Source organism: Cotesia glomerata, linkage group LG7, assembly GCF_020080835.1.
Source record: "Cotesia glomerata isolate CgM1 linkage group LG7, MPM_Cglom_v2.3, whole genome shotgun sequence".
NCBI classification, from domain to species: Eukaryota; Metazoa; Arthropoda; class Insecta; order Hymenoptera; family Braconidae; genus Cotesia; species Cotesia glomerata.
Window position 1 is genome coordinate 982,061 of NC_058164.1, and position 27,746 is coordinate 1,009,806.

General features: G+C 30.3%; 6 protein-coding genes and 1 long non-coding RNA gene across 22 annotated transcripts in view; 3 read left to right on the plus strand and 4 right to left on the minus strand.

The window, feature by feature from the left end:
* Nucleotides 1-279: 279 nt before the first annotated feature.
* On the minus strand, nucleotides 280-6,134 carry LOC123269074 (UV radiation resistance-associated gene protein). Its single transcript, XM_044734582.1, has 5 exons — nucleotides 5,483-6,134; nucleotides 5,196-5,400; nucleotides 1,588-3,679; nucleotides 1,203-1,275; nucleotides 280-567 (listed from the first exon to the last, which is right to left on the minus strand). The coding sequence occupies exons 1-5, from the start codon at nucleotides 5,585-5,587 to the stop codon at nucleotides 376-378; spliced, it is 2,667 nt and encodes an 888-aa protein (XP_044590517.1). The 5' UTR covers nucleotides 5,588-6,134; the 3' UTR covers nucleotides 280-375.
* Nucleotides 6,135-6,295: 161 nt separating this feature from the next.
* Nucleotides 6,296-9,645, plus strand: LOC123269078 (haloacid dehalogenase-like hydrolase domain-containing 5). The gene is made up of 3 exons (XM_044734596.1): nucleotides 6,296-6,627; nucleotides 7,052-7,875; nucleotides 8,888-9,645. The coding sequence occupies exons 1-3, from the start codon at nucleotides 6,574-6,576 to the stop codon at nucleotides 9,204-9,206; spliced, it is 1,197 nt and encodes a 398-aa protein (XP_044590531.1). The 5' UTR covers nucleotides 6,296-6,573; the 3' UTR covers nucleotides 9,207-9,645.
* LOC123269077 lies at nucleotides 9,280-14,008 on the minus strand. 5 transcript variants are annotated; one of them, XM_044734595.1, is made up of 3 exons: nucleotides 13,879-14,008; nucleotides 11,190-12,206; nucleotides 9,280-11,153 (listed from the first exon to the last, which is right to left on the minus strand). In XM_044734595.1, the coding sequence occupies exons 2-3, from the start codon at nucleotides 12,199-12,201 to the stop codon at nucleotides 10,615-10,617; spliced, it is 1,551 nt and encodes a 516-aa protein (XP_044590530.1). In that variant the 5' UTR covers nucleotides 12,202-12,206; nucleotides 13,879-14,008; the 3' UTR covers nucleotides 9,280-10,614. The 5 variants fall into 5 exon arrangements, with proteins under 5 accessions (XP_044590530.1, XP_044590525.1, XP_044590527.1 ...); XM_044734590.1 differs by having other exon boundaries at nucleotides 9,280-12,206; XM_044734592.1 differs by lacking the exon at nucleotides 13,879-14,008 and adding an exon at nucleotides 13,628-13,712 and having other exon boundaries at nucleotides 9,280-12,206.
* A 150-nt stretch (nucleotides 14,009-14,158) lies between these two features.
* On the plus strand, nucleotides 14,159-19,855 carry LOC123269073 (patched domain-containing protein 3-like). Of its 4 annotated transcripts, none has more exons than XM_044734579.1 (10): nucleotides 14,159-14,247; nucleotides 16,248-16,494; nucleotides 16,583-16,653; nucleotides 16,719-16,934; nucleotides 17,210-18,411; nucleotides 18,498-18,616; nucleotides 18,716-18,877; nucleotides 19,013-19,283; nucleotides 19,394-19,515; nucleotides 19,658-19,855. In XM_044734579.1, the coding sequence occupies exons 1-10, from the start codon at nucleotides 14,234-14,236 to the stop codon at nucleotides 19,847-19,849; spliced, it is 2,616 nt and encodes an 871-aa protein (XP_044590514.1). In that variant the 5' UTR covers nucleotides 14,159-14,233; the 3' UTR covers nucleotides 19,850-19,855. The 4 variants fall into 4 exon arrangements, with proteins under 4 accessions (XP_044590514.1, XP_044590515.1, XP_044590513.1 ...); XM_044734578.1 differs by lacking the exon at nucleotides 14,159-14,247 and adding an exon at nucleotides 15,843-16,115; XM_044734580.1 differs by lacking the exons at nucleotides 14,159-14,247; nucleotides 19,394-19,515 and adding an exon at nucleotides 15,840-16,115.
* Nucleotides 18,001-21,955, minus strand: LOC123269080. Of its 6 annotated transcripts, none has more exons than XM_044734598.1 (4): nucleotides 21,815-21,955; nucleotides 20,365-20,446; nucleotides 19,954-20,281; nucleotides 18,001-18,084 (listed from the first exon to the last, which is right to left on the minus strand). In XM_044734598.1, exons 1-4 carry the CDS (start codon nucleotides 21,881-21,883, stop codon nucleotides 18,036-18,038), a joined length of 528 nt encoding a protein of 175 aa, XP_044590533.1. In that variant the 5' UTR covers nucleotides 21,884-21,955; the 3' UTR covers nucleotides 18,001-18,035. The 6 variants fall into 6 exon arrangements, with proteins under 6 accessions (XP_044590533.1, XP_044590538.1, XP_044590536.1 ...); XM_044734603.1 differs by lacking the exon at nucleotides 18,001-18,084 and adding an exon at nucleotides 18,304-18,392; XM_044734601.1 differs by lacking the exon at nucleotides 18,001-18,084 and adding an exon at nucleotides 18,780-18,866.
* Nucleotides 21,956-21,981: 26 nt separating this feature from the next.
* LOC123269082 overlaps nucleotides 21,982-27,746 on the plus strand; it is a 44,675-nt gene continuing 38,910 nt past the window's right edge. The window contains exons 1-3 of the long non-coding RNA XR_006510350.1: nucleotides 21,982-22,360; nucleotides 22,470-22,544; nucleotides 23,981-24,059. This is a non-coding gene — a long non-coding RNA (uncharacterized LOC123269082). The remainder of the gene's footprint in view (nucleotides 22,361-22,469; nucleotides 22,545-23,980; nucleotides 24,060-27,746) is intronic.
* LOC123269071 (chondroitin sulfate proteoglycan 4) overlaps nucleotides 25,418-27,746 on the minus strand; it is a 41,327-nt gene continuing 38,998 nt past the window's right edge. For all 4 annotated transcript variants that reach the window (XM_044734574.1, XM_044734573.1, XM_044734572.1 and 1 more), the window contains one exon: nucleotides 25,418-27,512. In XM_044734574.1, coding sequence (XP_044590509.1) covers nucleotides 25,524-27,512 — 1,989 coding nt within the window. In that variant the 3' untranslated portion in view covers nucleotides 25,418-25,523. The remainder of the gene's footprint in view (nucleotides 27,513-27,746) is intronic.

Consider the following 27,746-nt stretch of genomic DNA (forward strand, 5'->3'; position numbering starts at 1 on the left):
TTATAAATAATTATACAACAGGATAAATTAAAGACACGTTATTAATTTTTTAACGTGTCTGTACAACACAAAATAATTTATATTTACACAAACTCAAATAATAATTTTCTTACATGTTGCTATTAAAAAAATTTTAAATCGTTGACAATTAAATCACTCATAACTGCGTGCTTTTAATATTTTTTGAAATTAATAAATATATATAGATTTGTAACATAGTGACCTGCATAATACAAAATAATAAATTTTTAATTCAAAATAAGAATAAAAATAAAACAATTAAATATAGGCTTTTATTGTTGTTATTATTATTATCATTATTATTATTGTTTTAGTAACTAAATATCGCTAGAGTGAATGCATTTGAAAATGTATCTATGAACGTGGTTTCCTAACTTTGAAACTTGTTTTTTTACTTGCTAACGCTTCTGTTCTTGCGAAAACATTTTCCGAGCTTCGCCGTATCGAGTCTATAAATTCTGAAGACGTACGATAATCGTTTATCACTTCTTGCACTTTATTTGGCTGAGATTGAGATGTAACTGATATAGTTTCTCTTTTTTTTACCTAAATACCATCAATAATTTTCATCAAGTTTTAATAAAATATGATTGACATATCTATACTGCCATTCTAATACGTTATATCCTACAAAATTTGACATATTGACTTTTTTTGAAAAATAGAATCACAACAATATTAGGGTAAAAGATCCTATTAGTGGCGGGGACCCCATTATTGACACTTTCTTTGATTTTGGTACTTATTCAATTAATGAAATCATTAATTTCAATAATGAATATATTATTTTTAATCTTTAAGACCGTTAGATCAAAAAAATTTTTAATTTTTATTCCAAGTAGAAAATTTTTTCATTGAAAGAAAAAGTGCCACTAATAGGGGTTAAAGGTGCCACTAATGGGGTCTTTTACCTTATACAAGTCATATTAAAAATTTAAAGGTCAAATAATTTAATAACTATTTTTAAATAAATATTTTTATCCGTTGAATCTCATTTAATCAATGTTAAAAATGAACTGTTTTCATCGTCTGCTGTAAAATTTTCTAAATGTGGGATACGACGTATTAGAATGGCAGTATGGATATATAAAAGAAAAATGAGGCGAAAAAAATTTTTCGATCGTAAAGCTCTCTCTGATGCTTCGCATCATGAGTCGTGCAAAATAAAAAAATAAACTTACTTGTTCGTATCCTGTTAATGTTTCTATGCTAGGATTTGACTCAGTTCTCCAATTTTTCTGAGTCACAACATGGCTGAAATTTATAAAAAAATGAATAAATTTATTCATCAAACATTTCGGCTACCCAATTTTAAAACACAGTAACTGGAAAATTTTTATACCTGATTTTTTTTAGTATTACTGCATTTCTTATAACTTTTAGACCTTAATTTCAAGTATTTTTTCTTAAAAATATTTTCTATTCATAAATAAAATTTTTTATCAATTAGGCGCACAAACTTTTTTTTAACAAGAAAAATTAAAAAAATTCTAAAATTGTCAGTTACTGTGTTTTGAAATTGGGCAGCCGATTTATATATAATAATTAATTAAATCAATAGTTTACCTGTCGTCGTAAAAAGATTTAGCACTTTCAGGACAACTAGAAGCAATGTCAGACCTAGTTTGAGCTCGCTGACACGAGTTCCCAGTGTCAACCAGCGACACAACGGAACTAGACAGTGTCTCACTACTATTAATATCACCCACAGAACCATTGACACTCTTTTTATCATTCAAGTACGTCAAAGTCTCTTGACTCCTCTCATTTTCAGTCTTCTCTAACGCCGAGCTTGAACTCTCACTCGACATTGCACTATTTGAATGTTCGTCGTCAGCACGCCGATACTGCTGATAATTATGCTGATGACTCAGACTATTATTAACAGATCGCATTAAAGTAGCCTCGAGCACCTCGACCAGCGAGGGATACTCTCCGCCATTGACTTTATCACCAGGATTATTGCTACGTCTATCAACGTCTGTCGTCGAGCTGCTCAAAGCCATTTCACAACTGCTGATAGAATTCGAGCTTCTCTGCCTTGAATTTGAGTCATCGTACTTTGGATTGCAACAAATAGACGTGGGTATCGTTATCTCGATATCAGTTTCAATAGTCCCAGGCGTTGATAAAGATTCTTTATTAAACCTTCTACCTTTCTCACCCATGTAAACATTCTCCTCACTGCTGTTACTCAGCCTGTCGCGAAACAGCGATATCGTTTTGTCATCAATAGCACTTTCTTCTGATTTACAAATCCGCTTGGTTTCCGTACCCAGCACCAGAGCAGCCGACGGTTTATCTAATCCTTGGTCCAAAGACGAACCCAGAGTTGTTTTAGAATTTTTCAACTGGCTCATGGTCCTCATTGGTCGATGCTGCTTCAATTCTTTATCAATAATTATTTTTTGAAACGGCGGAGTCAGTGATATATTATGTTGCTTACCATTACTATTGTCAGTGTCCAATGATGAGCCTGAGAAAGTTCTCTTGGAATTATCCAACGACTGACTCGGCTTCAAATTCATCAGAGAAGCTAAATTAGACAGTGTAGTGCGTAGATCAGCGGTAGGAAGACCGCAGTACCATCTTAGTTGAGCAATATTTTTGTTCAACAAATAAACTCCATAATTGAATTGAACTTTGTCTTTACTCCTCGCAAACAAAGGCGACCGCCGATCTTTTGATGGATAATTCTCGGTAATATGATCTAGTATTCTGCTGCGCGAGCCGCTGTGGATAATTGGATACCTTGTGGGAACATTGAGTATGTTGGCGATGATCTGAGTAGCATGACAGACGTAACCAAGCGCCACAGCCGTCTGAGTATCGTTTACAGTATCCAATTCTTCACTATCTGGTAAATGTACATTGCTAATCGTAAATTTACGCTCCGACTCTTGTCTTATTGGATAAATGAAATTTAAATCAGACATAAGTTGACGTTTACGGTATGCTAGCTGGGCTGATGTCTGAACAAAACATTCGCGCATCTGTATGTGATTTTGCTTCCATTCACGCAGCCGTTCCATGTCTTTATGGAGCTCACGATAACGCTCCATCAGCAGTGAGCCCAGATCTTGATTCTCTTCCATAATACTCAGATGTCGCTGGTTGAGCGCTCTCAGCTCCCCAGCCTTTCTAATTCTCTCTTGTTCTAATAATTTTGTTCTAAATTTGGCAATCTCTAACTCTTTACGGATCTTAAGAATTTCGGCCTTCTTCTCCTTGCTCATCCGCTTCGGTTGGAGCAGCCGGCTCAACGTCGTCTGCTTGAACTTGGGCTCCAGGCTTTCTCCAGAAGCTATTCTGTCACGCAAAGTTTGAGCACTTTCAGTCCGCTGCTTCAGCGACTGCATCAAACTTCGTAGATTACTCAGCTTGCCTACAGTGTAGCTGTCACAAATCTCCGAGTTATTGACACTCATGTACAAATATCTACGAAATTCCGGTGGGTGAAGAAGGCAGTAAGATGGTACAAAAAATCCACCATACAGTTGGAAGATTAGTGAATTGTGTCTTAACATTGATTCTAAATTGTTAGAGAGCTTAGGTCCCATATAAACTAAACCTGTGAATGATATTCCCCAGGTGAATACTGTAACGTCGGTTGTTGGATCATTGGCTACTGTTCTTCTCCACAGTCGTAAGACTATTTCTATTTTTTAAAAAATAAATTATAATCATTATATTACTATAAATGTATAAAAAATTTTTTGAATAATAGGTATTTAAATAGTACAAACTTTTTTTTATATTGAAGAGTTAAATTTAAATTTAATAATTTATGACATTTATAGATGATTAATTTTTAAATTAAAATAGAAGTTAATTTTATTTATTAAATCATTTTTATAAGATCTAGTATATTCATCTTGCTTTTATAATCCAACTAAATTTCATTTCATAATAAATTTTAATTAACAACCTTGACATATGTTAATATACTAGCATATGGTTTCGTCCGAAATACTTTATACAGTAAATATGATTATGCAGTAAATTATTTAAATAAAATTTTTACGATAAAGAGACGTTAAGTACATGGCAATTTTTTTAAATTTAATTTGAATGACAAGTAAAAATTAACGTCAATCCTGTTCTTAAGGGGGAACACCACTGTGACAATCGAAAAAAAGAGGTGATTTTCGGGAATTTTTTTGACAGGGAAAATAAAGGAATTTAGGGATCGGATTTTTTTTATTTCATTAAGGGTACATTAAAGATTATTACCCTAAACTTTTATTAAAAAAGTTTTAATTATTACAAAGTTATTAACAATCTCGTAGAGCACTAGAAAAAATTTCCTCCTCTATGGTCGGTTCGATAATTAAAAAACGGATCATCTGAAAATAAAAACCCAAATTGCTTTTTAATCAGTAAGGATGTAGTTATCGTCGCACGTACAGAATTTAAAAAATTTTTATTTTAAAGATTTTTTTAGCCGGGTTAAAACAAAAAAAAAACAGTAAGAATAGTGAGAAAATTTTCAATCAGTCGCCATTTTTAAAAAAATTAAAATTTTCAATATTCTGTACGTGCAACGATAACTACATCCTTACTGATTAAAAAGCAATTCGGGTTTTTATTTTCAGATGATCCGTTTTTGAGTTATCGAACCGACCATGAAGGGGGAAATTTTTTCTAGTGCTCTACGAGATTGTTAATAACTTTGTAATAATTAAATGTTCTTTAATAAAAATTTAAGGTAATAATCTTTAATGTACCTTTAATAAAATAAAAAAAATCCGATCCCCAAATTCCTTTATTTTCTCTGTCAAAAAAATTCCCGAAAATCACCTTTTTTTTTTTATCGTCACAGTGGTGTTCCCCCTTAAATCATTTTTATAAAATCTAGTATATTCATCTTTCTTTTATGATCCAACTAAATTTTATTTCATAATAGATTTTAATTAACAACCTTGACATATGTTAATATACTAGCGTATGAATTCGTCCCAAATACTTTATACATTAAATATGATTATGCAGTACATGACAATTTTTTTAAAAAATTTAATTTGAATGACAAGAATGATTCTTGTAAAAATTAACGTCAATCATATTCTTAATTTTCAAGTAAAGCCAAGCTTAAGTTACCGTATGGACTCTCCAAAATATCTATTATTAAAAATAATTAACCTCATACTTAATAAAAAATTATTAATAAATACCATTGGCAGTAGAGAGACCAGTAGCATGTAAAGTAGGCACTTCTAAAGATGACCATTTCGGACTAACATGGTCAATAGGTTCACTAGTATACAAAGGCGAAGACATACTCGAACGATGTAATGTAAAATAGAACCAGCATGTTTCAAAACTTTTATCTGTCTCTAAATTGTAGCCAATTATTTGATAAAGGCTTCTCAGCCGTAGCTGCAATCATACACACATTAGTCACCAACGTTGTTAATGAATAAACAAATAAGAAAAAATGAAATGTGACGCATTAAATTACCTGTTGAGTAGCCAGAGGCAGCCAAACTTTGTAACGTGGTGCCGGGCGAGGTTGAAGAGTTAAATCCAAGTCTCTTACGAGACCTTGTTTCGCTTTCATCTCCATCGTCCTCTTCACTCATGGCATCACGTAATTACTGAGACTATCGTCCGAGGTGACAAATCCTCGTACTCTCTGTCGCAGTCGCTCTTGAATTTGAACTGCACCAACAATGGTTGCTCATACAATTGAAACTATAATTACAACAACAATAACAATAGATACTAGTTTTTAAGTTCAAACAAATGTGACAAATAATGGGTAATTCCTTATTGTAAAGGTTATCCAGATTACAAGTGTTTGTCATTGATCACCAATTGACATTCAATATCACGGTTACAAATTCAATCGTGTGTTTTTGTTCACGCCCCTGTTCTGTTAATTATGATTTATGCTGCATAATATTATTATTATTATTATTATTATTACTATTACTACACAATGAGTACTGTTATCAATATTTATGACTGTCAGCACCAGTACACCAACTGATCCTCTGACAAGTAAATTTAATATCAAGAATTGACAGCTCCTTTTTCCACGGGCTGAATGTATTTATTAAGACATGTACTTTACTTGACATTTACACATATTTTCTGATTCTCTGTTAATTCGCTAATAAAATAGAAAGTCATTTTATTTGTCAGTAAGTTATTTTTCTTGAAGACAGATGGCGCTAGTCTTATCTTCGAATTTTTAAATCTGTCATACCATCGGGTATTGATTTTAAAAAATTAATTATTGGCGCCACGTAACGATGAATTATTTCAACTTTCTCGTCAGCTGACGACTGAAAACAGAATAGTGAATTTATTGTTTCTGTTTTAATTTAACAGTTTACTCATCACCTTCATTTAATAAACTTTTGTATATTTACGTATATACAAACAACATATAAAAGCACACACACATACATTTTACGGAGATAAAATGTCTCATTAAGTGTTTTTTAATAAAAAAAAATGCTTTGTAGTATTGATAAATAATTGACTGACTTAACTTTAAATAATTACTCTTTGTTACTTGTACATTTTTAAAATAAAATATTTATAATGGCTATGAAAATATTGCTGCGGCTGGAAATTAAAAAATTATCTGGAGCTCAAGTAAGTTTAATTCTAATTTAATTATTTTCTTTTTATCTTAATTGTAATTAAAATTTTTATTAATTCTATTTTACAAAAAAGTCATTAATACACGTGGTAATTTTTCTTAAGTAAAAAATTTAACAATTATTTTCTATGAAAAAATTATTAATTAATTTTCAAGACAAAAATTAAATTTTTTTATGTCAGAACTGTTGTTTTATTTATTTATCTTAACTCATGTCAAAAATATTTATTTTTACTGTCTTGGTAGAAAGCGGGTCAAGGTTAATACAAAAATACTTTCGCCTTGTCTAATAGTTGCCACGTGCGATTAGTTAATGATTGATACAAATAAAAAAAGTAAATAAATTTCAAGCCAACATCAATGAAATATAATTAATCAATAATTAATTTTATCAATTTTTATGTTTTGTTTATTCAGCATTTTAGTACAAAGCCGAAGCCGAAGTTCGGTTTGATATTCGACATAGACGGTGTCATAGTCCGTGGTAAAAGTGTGCTGCCACCAGTACCAGAGGCTTTCAAGCGCTTGAAAGATAGCAATGGAAAATTCCGAATCCCTACGATATTTGTTACAAACAGCGGGAACGCATTGCGGTCTGAAAAAGCTGCGGATCTGTCGAAATGGATCGGCTACGAAATAACCGAAGACCAAGTGGTGCTAGCTCACTCACCTCTTACTTTATTTAAGCAGTTTCACGATAAACGAGTTCTCATTTCCGGACAGGGTTCTATAAAAGAAATTGCCAAGGAGTTAGGATTCCATAAAACAGTTACAATTGACGAGTTAGTTAAGAATTTTCCGAGTTTAGATTACGTTAATAAGGACCGTAGAAATCCTACGTGCGGGCCAGTAGATCGTAACTTTAAGCCGATCGAAGGAATTGTTTTGCTGAGCGAGCCCACAACTTGGGAAACTCCCTTGCAATTGATGGTCGATTTATTGATGACTCAAGGAATGCCCTCTGCACTGCCATCGGTAATTCCTCATCCTCATATTCCCGTACTCGCTTGCAATATGGACTTACTTTGGGTCTCAGAGGCTCCGATTCCTCGTTATGGACATGGAGCTTTTTTGGTTTGTCTTGAGTCTTTGTATAAAAAAGTTACTGGCAAAGATTTAATTTACACCGCACTTATTGGCAAACCTAGCGAAATTACTTATTATCACGCTAATCATATGATTATGAATCATGCTAAAAAAATAGGAATCAATCATAATATTGACACTATTTATGCTGTTGGGTAAGTTGTTTAATTTTTATAAGCATAATTTATAATTAGAACTAAAGTTATAAAAAGCTTTTGATTTAAAAATATAAATTCATTTTAAACTGTTGAATGTAATTTTAAAACAAGTTTAAATATTTATCATCTATATTATTAAGAGAATAAGCAAAATTTTCTGGTCAGTGTATTTATATGATAAAATGGGTTTTTATGGTTAAATTTGGTATTGTTGGAGAAGTCTTGACCTGGAGTTGTGCCTTTTCATGGTTTCATATTATTGTCACCAATAGTCAATTTATGATGATAGGTATTTAGGCTGCATTCGAAAATTCTCTATCTCTAGATAAATAATTAAGAAATTACCTTTTATTTTGTGAACTATTGACATTTTTAAAGATATAAGCTCATCCCGATGTTACACTCATCAAGACCTTTCATTTGAGTACCCACATCAATTTTTCATATATTTTATATATTTATATATATTATATATATGTATATATGAAAAATATATCAAAATGCATGTGGGTACTCAAATGAAAACTCTTGGTGAGTGTGATATCAGGATGAGCTTATATCTTTAAAAATATCAATAATTAAGAAATGACCTTGTATCTTGTGAACTATTGACATTTTTAAAGATATAAGCTCATCCTGATGTTACACTTATCAAGACCTTTCATTTAAGTACTCACATCATTTTTTCATATATTTATATATATATATATATAAATGAAAAATATATCAAAATGCATGTGGGTACTCAAATGAAAGCTCTTGATGAGTGTAACATCGGAATGAGCTTATATTTTTAAAAACGTCAATAGTTAAGAAAGTACAGTGCAATTTAACAAAGTTATTATTTGATAAAGCAAAATTTTATTTATTTATAGTTCACAAGTCGCGGCAGTCACATAGTGACTGCAAGGTTGCTAGTATTTTATTATCTTGTTATGCAAAGAAGTATATTAAAAGTTGAGACTAGTTTATCGAGTTATTTATACCATAAAATAATTTATTGTTTCAGTGACAATATAAATACTGACGTATTTGGTGCTAATTTGTATGACAAATACTTGGCAAGATATTCAAAAGGAAAAGCAACAAAGTCGCGTGGCCTAGAATCGTTGCTTGGAACAAATTTAGTGTCACCAAATGTAAAAGCATGCATCAGTATTCTAGTTGAGACTGGAGTCCATAGAAGGGATTCTGAATTCATCGCTGAGCATTGTCCGCGGGACTTTTTGCCACTTGAGAGTGGACTAGCTCGTCCAGCTTTCGTTGTCAAAGACGTCGGCGAGGCCATCGATCTCGTGTTGAAAGAAGAAAAAATGGATCAAGATTAATTTTAAAAACAGCAATTTGTATAATATTTTAACAAAGAATTTTTTAGAATCAAATGTTTACAATGATATTCTATTTTTTTTTTAATAGTCTTTTTTAATCGAATTCGAGTGTTCAAAAAGTACAAACTTTTGTACACTGTTATCAGACATCGAATCGACAGGTGCAAATATACATGTTAACTAGGGATTATTGAAATTTATGAAAATTGTAAATACAATTGTTTGTAAACAATAATTAATGAATGTTTAGTAAAAATAATCGTTGATTATAATTGAGTAGTCATTTATAAGAAAATAATCAACGTCCAATTAGTCACATAAAGTAGAATTGTGTGTAAGCAATTAAAAAAAAAAATATCGAAGTAACTACGCTTTAGTAGTATGTCTTTCAATTAGATTTTTTTTTTTTCGCAATTAAAATGCGAGTTTATTTAAATTACATACGGACAACTATACATTATATACAGAATACATATATTTTTTATAAAAAAAAAAAAAAAAAAAAAGTAATAAATAATAATAATCATTAAAGTTGTAAAATATTTTTAGTAGACTGTACATAATTGACGGGATGTAGAGCATCCCTTGTCTTGCCGTAAACAATTAGGATACCTCATTGTTATATTAACGAAGAAAGTGCTTTAATTAATTCATTAGAGAATCAGCAAAAGCAAATGTAAATGAAAACGAAAAAAAATTAAACAAATTAAAAACAATATCGAACTCGCTAAATATATTTTTTTGTATTTCTTAAGTCCCTTGTCAATGTTATCTAAAAATAGATGAAAAAAAAAAAAATACAATTCAAAGCCGCGTAGTTAATTGTAGCTAGAATAGAGGTAATGTCTGGATCTCATGACCCATAGGTTAGGCTTTAAATTGTCTAATTAAAATAATTTTATAATAATTGGTTCGTGAACAGTCTGCAATTTAAATGGCGCCGAATTGACCACAAGGTTTACGACCCTGAACCTCTGTCTTTAATCAGTACTCAGATGCGTTATTTAAACTTAGTCATTCATTCACTCAATAGCTTTATCTACCATCCAATCCACAGACTATAAAAATAAAATACATCCACAAATAATAAAATAATAAAATTTCACTTTCGCGTTAGTAGAACACAATAGTTTGCAAAATCATAACAAAAAAAAAAAAACTGTCTGAAGTATGATCTTGATCTGTAATTCTGTAATCACAATTAATGATAATCACTTTATTGCAACTATGTAAACTGTAGCATGGATATTTTGTATGAGGTACTTGCTAGTAGCGAAATCCATTGAATGTGATCCGATTGATAGAGTTAATGTTATGAGAGAAGAAATTCAAAGATACTAATATAAATTGCACTTAAAAGTCACAATAAATAAATAATAAATTAGTTAATTAATAAATATGAAAAAAACTACCAACAATTACTTTTGTCACTTAATTTATTACTCTCGTAGCACTTGACAGCTTGACGTACTCTCTCCGCAAGCTCATTTATCTTTTCTTCAGTTAAATAATCCCCGTAATTATTCGAGGATCTACCAAAAGAGCGCTTAGGCACTATCGCTGACAGCATAAGCGTAATTGCGGGTATAGAGAGCCCAAGAAGAAACATTGGATTCATCATATTTTTCATTCCATGTTTCATAAAACTTTGGAATAATTCACCCCAAAAACTTGTTTCTTCCGGTTGGCGACCTAGCTTACCGTAAAGCCAGGGTTTTATTTTTCCCGTTTTAGCAATGTAATTGTAATAATGCGGGTCATAGGACTGCGCATACAGCTGAGAGTAATAAACATTTTCTTTGGGTGGAGGTGGATGACTTAGAGCTGAGAAATGAGCACTTGCATCTTCATAAGGAAGATTATTTACTGGTCCTGGTGGATACCCGAGACTAGCTCCGGGTGGTTTTGTATAAATTATTTCTGGTTTAGAAGCATAAGGCACTGGATCTGGTCCTACCGGTCCAGAGTTTAATCTTACTGGACCAGGACCTAGACCCATAGGACCTGGACCTAATCCAATTGGTCCCGGTGGAGGACCTAGTCCTGGTCCTTTTCCTACATAACCATGGCTAAGACGTGGCTGTATACGCTGCCGATATCTACCCATTCCTCCGCGGTAGTAAGGCCGACGTCTTTGAATATAATCATGCCGATTTTGCAGCGCTGGTTGATGCCACAACGGATATGTTTGGTAGACTTGGTGGTCTGGTTGTACATCGGTAATTGCAGCCATTGTCACTGGCTGGAAATTAGATACAGCATTATCCACTTGTCCGGTGTTTAATTGTTGATCAACGGCGACTAAGGACGATGATGATGCCGCTGAAGCTGATGGCAAAACTTCGTAAAATTTAATGTTGTTGTTGGTGTTGGTGTTGGTGTTCATGTTATCGACATTAACATTAACGGGACGGACTTCTTGTGCATCAACTTGTGACGAAGTTGATTGCAAGTAATTATCCAAAGCAAACTGAGATTCCGCGGGGGTTCGTGAATTCAAAAAAGTATTAAGCGCTTCATTGGAGATGACTGATGAGGATGACCCGATCTGTCTGGCCGTGACTTGGACTTTATTGAAATTTCTACTTTGATCGGGCGGATATTGCCGCGCTTTCATTTGCATACTGGCCGTAAAATCGTGTACTTTGCTTGACGGGTTTACAGGCGACACTTGAAGCTTCAATGTACCTGCGGGGCTTGGATTTAAATTACTAGCCACTTTTAGTAATTGATCGTCATTTTTGTCACTAGATCCCGGTTTAATTAAAATACTTGATGTGTTTTTTGTGTTATTATAAGCATGAATGCCTGTCGTGACATTTATGTCTGCTGTATTGTTATTTAATTGTTTTATTAATTTTCTCCTGTCATAATTTGTATGGTAATGTGTCTCTTCAGCGGTGAACTCCGTGTTTTCAGTTAATGGATTCCCTTCGTAATTTAATTGTCCTTGACAAACGCCGATCCAAAAAATCAAGTAAATTATCCCTTGCATTGTACCTGAAATATAAAATACATACAGTAATTTTATAATTAATTTAATAATATTATTAATAATAATTAATAATCTCTGTTGAGAATTAGATCGAGACCAAAAATATTATTTTAATGAACGAAAAAAACTTTCTTTTAATAAGTAAGAAGAAAAATTAATGTTTATTTTTTGCTTTTCAATTCCACTAAACTTGCAGTATTTTCTACTCAACCCATTTACGCTTAGATTTTAAGATTTGCCTGAAAAAATTTATACAATATTATAACCGAACCGTAACGGCAGTGTTAGCGCTAAACTTATTCGTTATAATCATTACCGCAGTTAGACTTTGAGCATTGAGTTCATTACGGTAAATTATTTATGTTTGTAAACCAAAAATACTTATTTGCAAATTACAAACAAACTTATCTTCAATCTATCTCACGACTTTAAAACATAACAATTTATTTGATTAGCTTTTATTTTCTTTACTGTAACTCTAACAAAAGTTTAGTTATTTTACCGCTAAATCTTTGTGAGTGACAAAACAATAATCATAACATATAATGATATACAAAAAGGACGTAATTAAATAAATAAATAAATAAAAACAAAAGAAACAATGAAATCCCGTTATCGCGTGACTAAAGCGCGCACATTTGGCATTACAAGTATACGTAACATTTAATCTACCTATTATAAGTACCTATATGTCCTCATACTTTTTTAGAGGCCTAGAAATGTTAAACCAATGACCCAGAGCTATAACAAACTTGAGCGATCTGTAAGAAGACGTCGCCCAGTCAATGACTTTCTAAAACCGTTATATTTAATCATCAGGTATGTACACAAAAAACCTAATACAATTATTATTCGGAAAATCTATTCTTTATTAATTTATAACTTATTTTATAGATTCTCATCCATATTTTACGAGATATTAGACAACATTCTATTATAATCTAATTCTAATATAATATTATTCTGCAGAGAAAAAAAAATTAACTTGATTCAAGAGAAAAATTCTTGAACCAAGAATATAATTTTCAAGAGGGTAATTGTCTTGAATCAAGACGAAAAATTCTTGAATTAAGTAAAACTTCCTTAAATCAAGAAAAATTTTCTTAAATCAAGAGTTTTTCTACTCAAACCAAGAATATTGAGCTCTTCAAAAATATATACTTGATTCAAGAACATTTTTTTTTCTGTGTGTATAAATAATTTTTTGTCAAGTATGTCTTATGTAATTGTTTATAATTGTATTCTTACAGTATGCCTGAAGAAGTTGGAAATAAAGCCAAAGAAACGTTGGATTTTTTAAAAATGTAACATCTTATTGTTATTGTCCACGTTCCCAAGATTTGTTGTCTAATATTTTATAACTTATTTTCACAAAATAAAATAAATTTCGCAGGTTGAAGTAAATATTATGCCATTAGGTCATTACTTTACATAGTTGAAGCAGTTTCTCAAATGTCTACCCGTATCAGAGTGTCGAGAAGAGCACGTGAATCATATATTGAGTATCAATCAATAACAGCGACTAAACGTGGATTGTTTAATGTAATCGCGTAATAAATCAGTAATCAAGTGAGCATGAGCGTGTATGAACTAGATGTCCGCTCGTAATTCGTCCTATCAGGGCATCACGGACGAGCGAATGATCACCATCACCATTACCATCACCATCACACTTACCGTACTGTTAAATTATCGCAAACGTCAGCTCTTCAATAAACTAAATCTAATCAATCACGCACGTTTGATGAGACACTTGGATGCTCCGTTTACTTAACTTCCATACAATCAATCCCAGTTGTTTCTACTTCAGTAGAAATACTTTATTATTCCTGATTATTGATATTGATGAGATTTGTCCTGTAAGTATAAGTATGACGTATTAGTTGTTATTTAATGAATCAATCAATCAATCAATTTGTTTGCAGATAATATTACGCGAATTAATCTTTGAGTAAAACGAACGAGTTTGCGAGAACACGTCCATCGGGGAGAGAGATGTCTGAAACACTGATGGGATGGATCATGTTCCGGAATGATGAGAAAGGCGTACACGTTTTATTACGTTATTCTTGATATATACTTATATACACTACCTTATGAACTCCCTACTTTTATTCAACTTGTTATTTTTTGATACAACATTCAACTCTGTATTAGCGCTTTATCTTCTGCTTGACACACGCGGTACAAACCACCGGCAATGCCAGTTCTCCTTGATCACCTCAAACTCTTCTCCTACTATTCCCATCATAACGTCGGTCACCGTGTCTTTCTTATTAGTTCAGCTTACATGATGCTTACCTACATAAAAAAAAAAAAAAAAAAACATACACACATTAATAATACCGGACTTTATTTATACTCTTGGTCACTTTCGAATTACCCGAATAATTTTGTTGAAGAAAGTTTTTTCTTTAGGTCAAGTGTATCAACACCGCGTTTTCTTTTATTTAATTGGGTTTTTAATTCTTCTGAATTTTTTTATTACACAGAGTAATTATAAGAAAACTAGACGGTTTAATTTAAGAATAAGAATAGGAAGTACAGATTACAGATTTAAAGGATTAAAAATGAGATGTACACAGACGCGTGCCGTTCGCAGTTTTTACCGTTAGTCTTCCTCTTTAGCTCAACTTGTTTTTTAAATATTTCTTTTAGAACGCGTGTGTCTACGACACACAAACTGGGTAATTGCAGTATGACCGCAATTATCGAGGCGTTAAAATGCTCATAAAAAAAAGTTAAAAGCTTTTTGAATAATGAAATTCATAATTGTTTACTTAAGTGGATTTCATTAAATCTTTTATGATTTTTTAATAGTAATAATAAAAGATTTATCCAAATTCATTTAGAGGCAATTTAAGCTTTAATCCATAGTATTAAATAATAATTGATGATATTAAAATAAAACGAGTTCCGATCTAAATTTCATAACAAAAAAAAATTTTTTTTATCAAGAGTTTTTTTCTAGTTTAAAGAAATTTTACATTAGAACAATAATTTACAAATAAATTACAAATAAAATTTGGTAATTATTTACAAATGGGGTCCACCCTATTTTTGGGCATATCTAGGTGAAAAATTAACATTTTTTAATGTTTTTTTGATTCTGCTTGTTTTTACAGCGTACTTATGATAAAAAATGTCGTGAAAGAAAAAAATAAAGATTTCGATGGCTTTTTTGCCTTCAAAAGTTAAAAAAAAATTTTGGCTCTCATGTTTTTGGATAAAATTTCTATTTAATCTTTTTTTGATGTTTTGGATATATTTTTTTTTGGAAAAGTACATAAAAAACGAACAATTTAAAAAAAAAAAGTTGAATATCACAATTTTCAAAAAAATTTATAAATTTTTTTCAAAATTTGTCAAAATTGTGATCAACTTTTTTTTTTTAATTGTTCATTTTTTTATTTATTTTTCAAAAAAAAAAATATATCAATAAAATCAAATAGAAATTTCGTTCAAAAAAATGAAAATTAAATTGATGGACTCCACTTGTAAATAATTACCTAAAATTTTATTTTAAATTTAAATTCTATTTATTAAAATCGTTTTTAAAAATAATTTTCAAAAAAAAAATGATGAACGTGTAAATAAATAAATTAATAAATAAAAATTAGAACGAACAAAGCTTATTGATGGTTGAGAAGAAACGCCTACGGTTTTTAGTCGGCTTTAAATCGTAACGTGTGATCACCGTGACAATGAATGTTATATAATTACTTTAGATTACGTTTAATAAATGATCTTGGAACAGGGTCTAAAATGCTCTGATACTCTTGTACATTCAGTCTACATTTGGTTATCGAGCCCTGTGCTATAACGATGGAGAGCGAATCGCCGACTTCCACGTGGAGAACTTGTCGCGATTCGGTAGTTAATTTTAAATTCAACTATGACCAAATATTTTACCGGTAATTTAATCTGAAAATAATATAATAAACAGTTAATTTTTATTACCACGACAGTTAGCTAATTATTGTTTAATTTGATGTTTATGAAAAGACAGTTAAGGAAATAAGTTTTTTTTTTTTTTTTATTTTCAGAATAGGCTTGAGCATAGGAAATAAACCTTGGGTTTGGTTAATAACTTCCTTGTGTATAAGTGGAGTTTGCGGTCCCGGATTGTCGTTCTGGCGTGAAGAAATCGATGAAGTTAAATCCTTCATTCCTGAGGACTCCATAGTACGGAAAGATGCTGCCTGGGTCAAGGAACACTTCAACGAGGACCTTAGATACGAAAGTATTATTATTACTGCTCCAAATGTTTTAGACCCTCAAGTACTTCAAGCGGTAATTTTTTTTTTTTTAATAGCGAAGCTAACTTTTCGCTGAAAAAAAAAAAAAAAAAAAAAAATAAACAACTAATTTATTACTGCAGATCGATGAAATTGAAACGAGTGTAAAGAGTATTGTTGTCCAAAATCAAACGTGGCATGATGTATGTGCAGAGTAAGAATCTAATGTATTTATTTTTATAAATTTTATAGCAGAATAATTAAATTTTAATTAATTAGATATCTTACCTGGTTTGAAAACGGAGATACAAAATCAGAAAATGAGACAGATGAACTTTTAATTGAAGCATTCCAACCTTTTAAAGCTGTTCTGTTAGGCGATAGTTGTATTTACCAATCGATATTAAAAGTTTGGAAAAAAAATGAAAGTGATGTCTTGGGTCAGTTGACAAAAGATAGAATTTTTGAAGATGTTACTGCTGCTTTACGTGAAACGTAATTATAATTATTATAAATTATAAGTAATATAATTATACACTGAGGGAAAAAAATATTTTAACATGAGAATATTTCTCGTTCGAGAACTTGTTTTTAGATGAAAGAAGAAAAATATTAATTATTAATTCTCTCTTTATTTTATTTTTATTTACTTAAGCCCGTAAATTTAATTAAAGAGTTCATTTTAATACAGAAGATATATTTTTTTTCTCAGTGTAATGGATAAAAAAAAATAATTTAATAATATTGATTAAAAAAATGTAATATTTCAGAGATAAAGGTAATATCCTAACGGATATATCACCATTGCTATCAAAAGTAGAGTACGACGAGAACGGGCGAGTAATTGGAGCAAAAGCAACAATTTTAAATTGGATTTTAAAAAAGTCAAACATACATTCTCCGGAATGGGAGCTGGAGTTCATTTCAAGAACTTTATATTCAAATCGCACGTTGCCGGCAGGCATGAAAATTTATGCTGTTGCAAAAAGAAGTTTTATCGATTGTTTAAACGATGTTATGAGAAATAACATAAGTATACTGTGCTGCGGTTTGTTTATTATTGTTGGGTACGTTGTAATAATGATAGGAAAATGTAATCCCATAGAGCAGCGAATTTATCTGTCATTGCTGGGAGTATCGGTAGTGGGTCAAGCCATTTTATCGGGTTTCGGTGTTTGTTTTTACTTAGGATATATGTACGGACCAATACACTCAGTTCTGCCATTTGTGTTGCTGGGTATAGGTGTCGATGACATGTTTGTCATTATTCAAAGTCTCGACAGCTTAACTGAGAGCGAAAAAAATTTAACAATACCCGAACGTATTGCTCGAGCACTCCAGCAATCCGGTATGTCGATAACCACAACGTCATTGACAAATATAATAGCATTTGCCATTGGAATGACCACAGTTATGCCGTTTTTATCATCATTTTGTATGTTTGCCACAATGGGAATTTTATTCCTTTTTATATTTGAGATAATGTTTTTTGTCAGTTGCCTTGTGTTGGATGAAAGACGTTTAGCTATGACCAGAGACGGATGTTTCTGTCAATCTAAAACCGATTGGAAGCCCAATGAATGTAGCCAGAAAAATTTACAGAAAATAATATTTGAAAAATTTATCGGACCCTTCGTTATGAGACCTAAAATAAAAATATTTATTATTTTAATAACTATTGTTATGATTATTATAAATACCTGGGGTATTCACAATCTAGGACAACACTATGATCCATTATTGTACTTAAATCAAGAGTCTTATCCGCTTAAATTTAATAATAAACTTATTGAGTATTTTCCTAAGTACGGCAAGAGGGCTAGTATTTATTTAGCTGGAGTTGATTACTACGAGGACCGTGAAGCGCTTGGTAAATTAATTAACGTACTTGCTAAAAATCGATTTATCAATAATAAAACCCTGGATCCATGGTTCATTGCTTACGGCGAGTGGCTAAATAATAAAACATATGGTTAATTTTTTTAATTAAATTATATTTTAATACTATTTATTTATATAGTTTAATTAAATAATTTATTAATTATTACTTTGATGCAGAAATTGACAGAGATGAATTTTACGGGTCATTATCGGAGTATTTATTAACGAAAGAAGGACAGTCTTATGTTAAAGATATGAAATTTAGCAGATTGCCAACAGTTGATTATAATATTACGGTAAAAATTTCATTTATGAATTATTTATTAAGAAATTTGGTTATTCATAATAATAGTAAATAGGTTAATGATTTTTTAATATTATTGCTTTTTTTAAAGACTTCGAAATTCCAAATTCAACATATTCATATTAATACAACGGTTGAACAGTTACAAGCAATGCGGTCTATACGTGAGACCATTAAATCTGTTGATTTCACGCGAGGCATCGAACACGCTGCAATATTTTCACAGGAATATGTTTCTTGGACTGCAAACAAGGTAAAAAAATCTGACAATTAATTGAACCTACTAGTCTTATAGCCTATTTTCACTTAAATTTATCTTAAAGCCTGAAATTTACGTCCTTAAATCATTAATTTTAATACTTATAAAAATATAAATTTTTTTTTACAGATAATTGGAGATGAGTTGATCAGAAATTTGTGTTTGGAACTTTTAGCAGTGAGTTTAGTAACTCTAGTACTGTTGCGTGACATAAAAGTATCCTTTTGGGTAATTTGTTGTGTTGCATTTACTCTAATTGACCTATTGGGATCATTGTATTATTTAGGATTGACTGTCGAAATTTCATCGAGTATTATAATACTAATGTGCGCTGGATTAGCTGTTGACTATGCGGCTCATGTTGGACTAGAATTTACCCGTGTTACTGGCACTAGAAATGGTAATTAAAATGATAATTTCAATGTTATACATTAAGCAATTATAAAATAAATTATTGCCATTATATACATAGTTTTTTTTTTTTCATTTTATTTTTTTTTTTTTTTAAAGAGAGATCTATAGCTACTCTTGGGGCAATAGGTCCTGCAGTGTTTAATGGCGGTTTAAGTACCTTCTTGGCCTTTGTTTTACTTGGAGCGAGTAGAGCTTATTTATTCAGCACATTTTTCAAAGTAGGTTTTACTTATAAATCCCAAGTATTTAAAATAATCGCATTACTCAAGTTTACACTGAAAACTTTTTTAAAATTAAATTTTTAATATTTTTGTATAAAGGTTAAGTTCAAGTACTAATGTTGAATAATTATTGTTTTAGCTTTTTACATCAGTAGTAGTGTTTGGATTATTTCATGGATTATTATTTTTACCAGTCGTATTGAGCATTTGTGGATCAAACGAAAAACAAAAAGAATCAGATGTTAAAGTAGAGACAGTATGGGAGCCAAATAAATTTTGTACCATTCCTCTTTCATCTATTATTACTAATAATATTAATAATAATAAATAAATTAAAACTATGTATTGAAAAATAAAAAAAAATCGAGTGTTCAATTAGTACATTTAAAACTTTTTATTAAATAAATTTTTTCATAATAAAAAATAGTTATTTACTTTTTCCGCCTCGAAACTGTAGTCCATTCATCGTCACTGCCTGCAGCAACACTAGCTTCATCGGTTTCCATTTTTTGTTCAACTGTGCTACTATTGTGCGATAGGTTTCTTTGAATTAGGACTTCTTCTCGTGACAAAATCCACGGCTTTAAATCTGGCAATTTATCTACAGTTGACTGGGCTAGTTCAATATTTTGGCAGCAACACTGATAAAGCTCCAACAACTTGCTGGCAATTTGTTTTTCACTATCATCTTCCAGTGAGAGGTTAAATTCATCAGACATGTAATCAGCTAGTTCATCAGCCACTTCATCGGTCGATAGGTCCTCTAAATATAAATAATAATTTTCATAAGTATTTTTTAGTCTAATTAATTTGAAGTAATATTACATTGATAGAAGATTTTTTAACCATTGTCGTAAATGAAATTGGTGATGTAAGTTATTAATTCACTGGCATTGTCTTGAGATCCATGTCCATGTTCAACAGCCATCTAAAAAAATAAATAAATACTGCTGATGAATGACAATGTTATTGTTTAGTTTTCAGACTTGCAATCAAATAGTCACATTTATAATAAGTGATATCGACTCAACTTTAATTTTGTTCGGTAATAAATGAAGTTACTTTAATTACTTCACGTCTCTTTAGCTATTTTCTACATAATTAAAACGTAAGGACGCTTTTACACTTGATTCAAACGTGGCTTCAAGATTATCTGCGTGACGAATAAAGTGAGGCATTTTATAGAGACTTTATTGATTAGTTTTAAAGATGAGTAAAATAATTATTGAGCTGAGTTTAAATCCAATAAAGATGTAACTATTTCGAGTAGACTTCCTCATTTTAAATAGATAATTAAATGATTGTTTTAATTAAAAAATTGGCAATGTTAAAATTCTATTTCTGACGTCAAATAAGCAATTCTTATTTTACTATATTTTTACTGAGCTTTTTTGCTCAATAAAATTTTATTATTGTAAGTATAACTAAGAATTGACTGTATTTATTTTTTTAATTTATTATTGAGGAAGTTTTATTTTTTATTGATCTAAAAAATAAGAAACATAGAGTTTTAAAATTGAATATTATTGTACCAATTTTAAATTTTAAATGTTATAAAAATTTTGATAATTTGCAGAAAAAATGACACTTAAATTTTACCAGTATTCCTAAAATATCCCTATCAGGAATCTTTAGAAATAAAAAAAAAACTCAAAAAGCTCCAATAATATATGTCAGTCTTATAAATTATAATAAAAAAAATTTAGCAAAAACGTTCCACATATACAAATTTTAAAAAATTCTAACTGCGAATTTTTAGAACTATTTTCTTTGTAATGATTGATTTGTTATAAAAATTTCAAATGAAAATTAATTTAGCAAATATTTTATAATTTTAAGAATTTTTTCGACCAATAAATTATGTCAAAGAAAATGAGAAAAAAATTGACATTTAGAAAATAAAACAAATAAAAAATACAATTTTTTAGAAATAATTTTTCGGAGCAAATTTAGTTAAAAAAAAAAAAAAATTAAAAAATTATTAAGTGACTGATAACTTTAATGTCATAAATTTCAAGAATCGTTAGATGTCTGCTAATATCAGTATCATTCAGTATCGCTTATAAATTTTCTTAATAATTATTGGAAAATATTAATCATAATTTTTTTTTAATAATAATATGCAGTTTATAAAAGAAAAATAACTCTTTTGTGTATGAAATATATCAAAATTTAACTGAGAAAAATCACTTGTTTATAAATCGGATGTTTTGATAAACCAACTGTTAAAAAATAAAAAAATGAATTAATTAAACATTAAAACCACAAAAAAAATAAACGAAATAAAACTTCTTACCCGCAGTGCTGTCCAGTTACTAAATAATCGTTGCGTAGCATTAGAAAAAAACTGTTTTGTTTCAGCCATGCTTACACTTGTTATTTTTTAAGTTTTAAGGTTAATGCTATTGGAACATTGATAAACAGAAATAATAAGAATAAAATAACAAAACAGTGATTACCTCAGTAGGTGCTGCTCTCTATCAGACGTCACCTAACTGAACTTGTTTGCGCCAATAATTTTAAAGAAACCGCGCATAATAGCCAATGAAATTTAAATTTTGCGCCCAATCAGGAGCTCGCGCTGTCATCTTGAGACAACTACGCATCAGTTTACGCATTGCCGTTAGTCTCACACCGGTCTCTAATGTGCATGCATGCCACTGTTGTTTCAATTGTTTTCAGTACTTAGTTAAGAGTAATAATAGATTTTAATTATTCCGATATCCCGCTCAATTACTGAGTAATAAACGAGGTTTGAGAGTATTATGCAGTCGCTTAATGTCAAGTGGTTGTAAATTTTTTATTTCAGCTCTTCCCGTTTATACTGCTCAGATGCAACCCGGTAAGGTTAATAAAAGAAAATTATACTAATTAAAATTAAATGACTTTTCAATACGGTAGTTTTCAAGTAATTTGCATGCTTAAATAAATTTTAATTAATTATTTTTTAGATGCGGGATTTTAACTTTATCTGGCAGTGAAGAAATAATTTTGATGCAAAATAAAAATTTTGATCAACATGGAAGGTAAATTTTTTCTAAAAGTCACGGGAGGCAATTTTTTTTTATGATGTTAAGATAAATAAATAAAATTTTGATTAATTAAAAAATAGCAAAAAATATTAAGTGATTTTGAAGATCAATTTTTTTTATTTATGATTGTCTCATAAGTTTAGAATCTGAAAATTGTAATTAAAAATTTTTGATCCATTGATGAATATAGTATATTTATCAGAAATATTAAAAAATACATTCGTATGATGAAAATAAGTAACCTCGACATCAATAAAATTAAAGAATGATTTGTGAAGCCATAAAACTTGACGCATTAAAATAAGCTAGATGGATAGAAAATAAATACAACAAATGTTAAACGTTGGACATTCGATTTATTAGATAAGAGTACACTGTTTTTTATTTCTTTTTATGTTCATTTGACTTGAATAGGGAAAATACATATCACTATTATAAATTTATTATTATAATTTTCTATACTTATATTTTTTTGTATATATTCATATTTATACATAATATAGACATCATGGCACTCTTATCGATTCGCGGGATATAAAAAGGCCTAGATTATTTTTTCAACTACTAGAAATTAAACTTATAATTAATTATTTACTATGAGTGAGAAGTATCGAATCAAAAGAGAACATTTACGATTTTTTGTTTGATATTTCTGAATTTTAAATGAAATTGTTGGTATATTAACTTGTAAAACAGATGACTGAAACGTTGAAATTCATTAAAACTTTTTTTTTTACAGGAAAGTGGACAAGGTCACGTGTAATAATTTATTCCATAATTATAATTTCAGCACAATGTTTCGATTTTTTTAGTCACACTTTACTCATATTACAAAATTAACGGAGTTCAAGCTCATTAATTCGTTAATTTAAATAAATTATTTTTCGAGATCAAATAACATATGTTTGCATAAACACCTATTAATTTAGTATGTGCAAATAAATAATAATTGTGGAATAAATTATAAAACATGATCTTGTCCACTTTCCTGCAAAAAAAAAATTTTAATATTATAATAGTATGGAGGCGAATAATAATATTGTTGACATTTATTCTTTGTGAGTTTGAAAGAAAATCAATTGCATACATTGTATATTATATTTATAAATTATATATAAATTTTTTTTATAATAAGAGAAAAAAACAAAGATTAAAATTTTTTTTTAATAAAATGAGAACTGACAAGCTCAATGTATTTTAAATATTTTCTTAAATATACATATATAATATATACATACATATATATTATATATTTATAAATATATAAAAATATATATATGTGATGAATATCTGAAGATAAATCCAGCTTGTCAGAAATCATTTTTAAGCATTTAATTCTTTGTCTCTTATCTCATAATCGTTCTAAAAATCAATAAACTGAATATTGGAAAAAAATAATCCCGAATATTAATGTATCTTTGTATTTACAGGATTCAACAAAACGAGAAGTTGTCTGATAAATGTAATCTCTTGATTATAAGCTTCCCAAATTATACAGACACAAACTCAGTGAGTAAAAAATGGATTCTAGGCATGTAAATTTAAGTTAAAAGTTAAATTAATATCACCTATATTGACATATACGTTAAACTCTGAATGCTTTTGAATGAATTATAAAATCAACAGTCGCAGTCATTAATCATTAATTATTTATAAATCACGATTAACGACATTATTTATTCTCTCTGTAACATCTCTTTATTTATTCAATTGATTTTATTATTTTCTCTTAATTAGTAAAAACCAATAAGATCATTCATCATTCAACATTCATAAATATCCAAATATTTAATACTGAAACACTCGTTAAATTATTGTTATATTTTTTTAATTGTTTATAATAATATTTATCATTATTCTTAATATAAATAATTTCTACAAATAATTTTGTGCCATCAAAGGCAGACTTGCATACAACACACAAAATTTATTATTTATATATTTATTTACGTACAGACTAATATAGAATTTGTTATAATCACGACGTTATTGTTATTTATACACAAAATTAATTATTTTTATATTTATATATATATATTCATATATTTATAATTAATAACTCTTTATTATTATCATGTGTGAACATTGATAATTATTACAATTTTTTAATTTAATTATTAATCTATTACAATTGTATACAACAATATAAAATTAAAAGATTTTCGATGTTGAATACAATCAGAAATCACCATATTATCAGCACACATTATCGTTAATGATTCGATAAAATAGCTCATGTACAACATTCAACTATTAATTATTTTATTAATAAAAATTTAAGAAATCACTGTAATATTAAAAAAGTAATTAATTAATATTAATTTATTATTAGTAATTGTAATTATAATTAATATTACAGGTATAAAATAAAAAAAAAGCTACATTAGGCCGAGAATAAACCGTAAAATTTTAACAATTAAAAATTTTTAAAATACACATGGTCTCAGATAAAAAAATTTGTCAATTAAAAAATTAAAGTCTGCGGTAGAATTTATTTTACATTAATTAAAGTAACCTGTTGGAATGCTTTTATTACATTTATCTATTTTTTTTATACATATAAATATTTTTTTTGTGGATTGTTAAAAAATAATTGGTACAGAATAGGAACGTCCAAAAAAAAAAATAAATTTTTTAAAAGACAAATTTTTTTAATGAGAAATATATTGATTTATATTTTTTTTTTTTTTATATTATTAAGATTGTTTATATTATAATATAGAATATAATTTATTTTTTAATTAATTAATAATATATTTTAATGCAGTGCAATATAAAAAACTTATAGAAGTCTACAAAACGATTAACGGACGAGAACGCCTAGAGCTATTAGCCGTTCCAGTGAAATTACAGTCTTTTTTTTTTTATTATTATTATTTATTAAAATAATAGTTACGTACCCGGGTAATTTGGTTATCCGGGTTCGTGCTCTGGGATGGTAGAAACATCGGAGTGACCCGATGGGGCCGAATGCTAGACCCAGTACTGATTTCTCCTGAGCAAGGGAGCCGTTCTGCGGGTAGTCGTAGGCAAAGGAGGCAACTCTGAGGTATCGAAGCTGCTCCATTCATCAGCATCCGCGACTCCGTAAGGATACCGCGCGGAAATATCAGCATCTGAACCGGCGATGCTGTCCAGCGGATTCAAAGGAATAACTTTGCACTGGGGCAGGGATGAGGTGATGGATGAATGCAAAGAAGGAAGAGGCGTACTCGACGTGATGTCCATGTGATCATGATCATATCGCTTTAAATGCGGAGTAACAGGCATCAGATGATCAGGGGGTCGAGGTAAAGGTATAACCCCGACAGTGGGAGTTGGTTCATTTGTTTTATTCTCTTGATTACCTTTGTACCTTTTATGTCGACAACGTATCAAAATAATGGTCAGTATTCCGAGGACAAATACACCTAATAGCATTCCGAGAATGAGAATATAGTCGTGATTAATATTGGGAGCAAGTGCCATTTCACCTTCGTGTCCCACCGGGTCCATCGGTCCTCCAAGTGTGTTATTAGACACCTCAGGATCCGATTTAATCTTCAACTCCAGCACACCATCTGCTGGCTGATATGTCGAGGCAGTGAGAGTAAAATTGAAGCTATCACGAAATCCTCCAGAGGCATTACCACTTCCAGTGTCTGTAGTGTGTTTTCTGCGGCATACAACATAAATTACACCGAGTATGATATCACGATGAGAAAATCTTGATATTTCACGTTCTCTGGTGGTGCGTTTGTCACCAGAATTTCTTATAATACGCTTTAGTTTGCAATTTTGTGATTTACCAGTTATGCGGTAAATTGGATTTCCATTAGTCGCCTCAGCTAATGGGGTTGCGTCCATTGATTTCAACGTTATCTGATTTTTATCACCGGCAAACGCCAGCATAGGTCGTATTATCATCAACGGTACAACTTTTATGGTTACTTGAATACCCCATACCTCGTAATCACTTAATCGAGCTGAAAGTATAAAACTGTCGTTAGATGCGGTCATATCTGTTTGCACAAATACTACGCTCTTTGATAATAAATCCGGATGTTTAAATTTTATCGCAGCAATATCTCTGACATATAGAGTGCCGTGTCGAGGTGGGCTCGTTATTTCATATGTTACGTGTTCATGACGGGCATTTGTGTCCAGTCTGATATTTTCTTCGGTAACGATCCCCATGTTGAACCCCTGCTGCAGCGTCACGGGATTGGGCGTTGTGATATTTAATTTTATTGGTAGGACATGAACATTGAATAATGTGTAAACGGGCGTAAATCGGCCATCAGATACCCGAAAATAAAATACTACTGGTTGGGAAGAGCCATTGTGCTCGTAAACTAGTCTGTTTGAGTCAACGTCCTGTTGAGTGAATTTGTTAACTTGCCGTACTTCTGATGAATTTTGCTCAAAGGTAAACAGCAAAAGACGTCCCGCAGTTGGCGCTGATATTACATCGTATACCAGTTCTTCCGGCGGTGTATCTGCATCTGTAGTCAGCAGACTTTCACGGTCTATTGTCTGGGTTTGATTCTGCACAACTGTGATAAATGGGTTCTTTGTTACCAGCTTGAATGGTTGGTCATTTACCGGTGAGATAATCACGGGAATAGTTGCGTTGCACAGCATTACGTGTCCTGGTGTAAGATACACCGAGAAGTTTATGTTGTCTTCGGTACTGTCTGAATGATCGTGATAGTAGGCCACTCTTCCATCCTCTATCTGAGGCTGAGTAAATGTTGTAATATTTAAATCTGGTAGCAACATTACGTGTCCATATGTCGGCTGATTTGTTAAGTGCGACAATACCACTGGATTTTCTATCCCGGTTTTCGTCCGTAGGTATTTAATAATCCCGGTTATATTCATCGATACTGATGCTGTACCTCCCTCCTCAACGTGAACCGGATTTATAGTAATATAGCGACCTAAACCTCCACTTGATACGGAAACATCTATTTGAAATATCTGAAATACATATTATAAATTATAGATATAATTATAATAAATAATGAAGAATGAATGATAATAATAATAATAATAATAATTATTATTATTTAATTCAATTAATGACATTTTCATTGGCTAATTGGAATCCAATGTGCAATAATTGAAAAATTTTTAATTAAAAATTAAATGCCCGTGACTTCAAATTCATGTATTTGTTAATTACGCCAAATTAATTAAAAATAAATAACCAGC

Excerpts from the sequence above, each read along its gene's own strand:
- LOC123269077 (XM_044734590.1), bottom strand. The coding sequence starts at position 12,201 with ATGCAAGGGATAATTTACTTGATTTTTTGGATCGGCGTTTGTCAAGGA.
- LOC123269078 (XM_044734596.1), top strand. The coding sequence starts at position 6,574 with ATGGCTATGAAAATATTGCTGCGGCTGGAAATTAAAAAATTATCTGGA. Across the intron at positions 6,628-7,051 it reads AAAAATTATCTGGAGCTCAA|CATTTTAGTACAAAGCCGAA; the intron begins GTAAGTTTAATT and ends TTGTTTATTCAG. Across the intron at positions 7,876-8,887 it reads GACACTATTTATGCTGTTGG|TGACAATATAAATACTGACG; the intron begins GTAAGTTGTTTA and ends TTATTGTTTCAG.
- LOC123269080 (XM_044734598.1), bottom strand. The coding sequence starts at position 21,883 with ATGGCTGAAACAAAACAGTTTTTTTCTAATGCTACGCAACGATTATTT. Across the intron at positions 20,447-21,814 it reads GTAACTGGACAGCACTGCGG|ATGGCTGTTGAACATGGACA; the intron begins GTAAGAAGTTTT and ends TTATTTTTTTAG. Across the intron at positions 18,085-19,953 it reads ACAGTTTCGAGGCGGAAAAA|GTCTCATAACGAAGGGTCCG; the intron begins GTAAATAACTAT and ends TTTTTATTTTAG.
- LOC123269074 (XM_044734582.1), bottom strand. The coding sequence starts at position 5,587 with ATGGAGATGAAAGCGAAACAAGGTCTCGTAAGAGACTTGGATTTAACT. Across the intron at positions 5,401-5,482 it reads TGCCTCTGGCTACTCAACAG|CTACGGCTGAGAAGCCTTTA; the intron begins GTAATTTAATGC and ends GTATGATTGCAG. Across the intron at positions 568-1,202 it reads CATTAACAGGATACGAACAA|GTAAAAAAAAGAGAAACTAT; the intron begins GTAAGTTTATTT and ends GATGGTATTTAG.
- LOC123269073 (XM_044734578.1), top strand. The coding sequence starts at position 16,027 with ATGGAGAGCGAATCGCCGACTTCCACGTGGAGAACTTGTCGCGATTCG. Across the intron at positions 16,935-17,209 it reads ACTGCTGCTTTACGTGAAAC|AGATAAAGGTAATATCCTAA; the intron begins GTAATTATAATT and ends GTAATATTTCAG. Across the intron at positions 18,412-18,497 it reads GCTAAATAATAAAACATATG|AAATTGACAGAGATGAATTT; the intron begins GTTAATTTTTTT and ends ACTTTGATGCAG.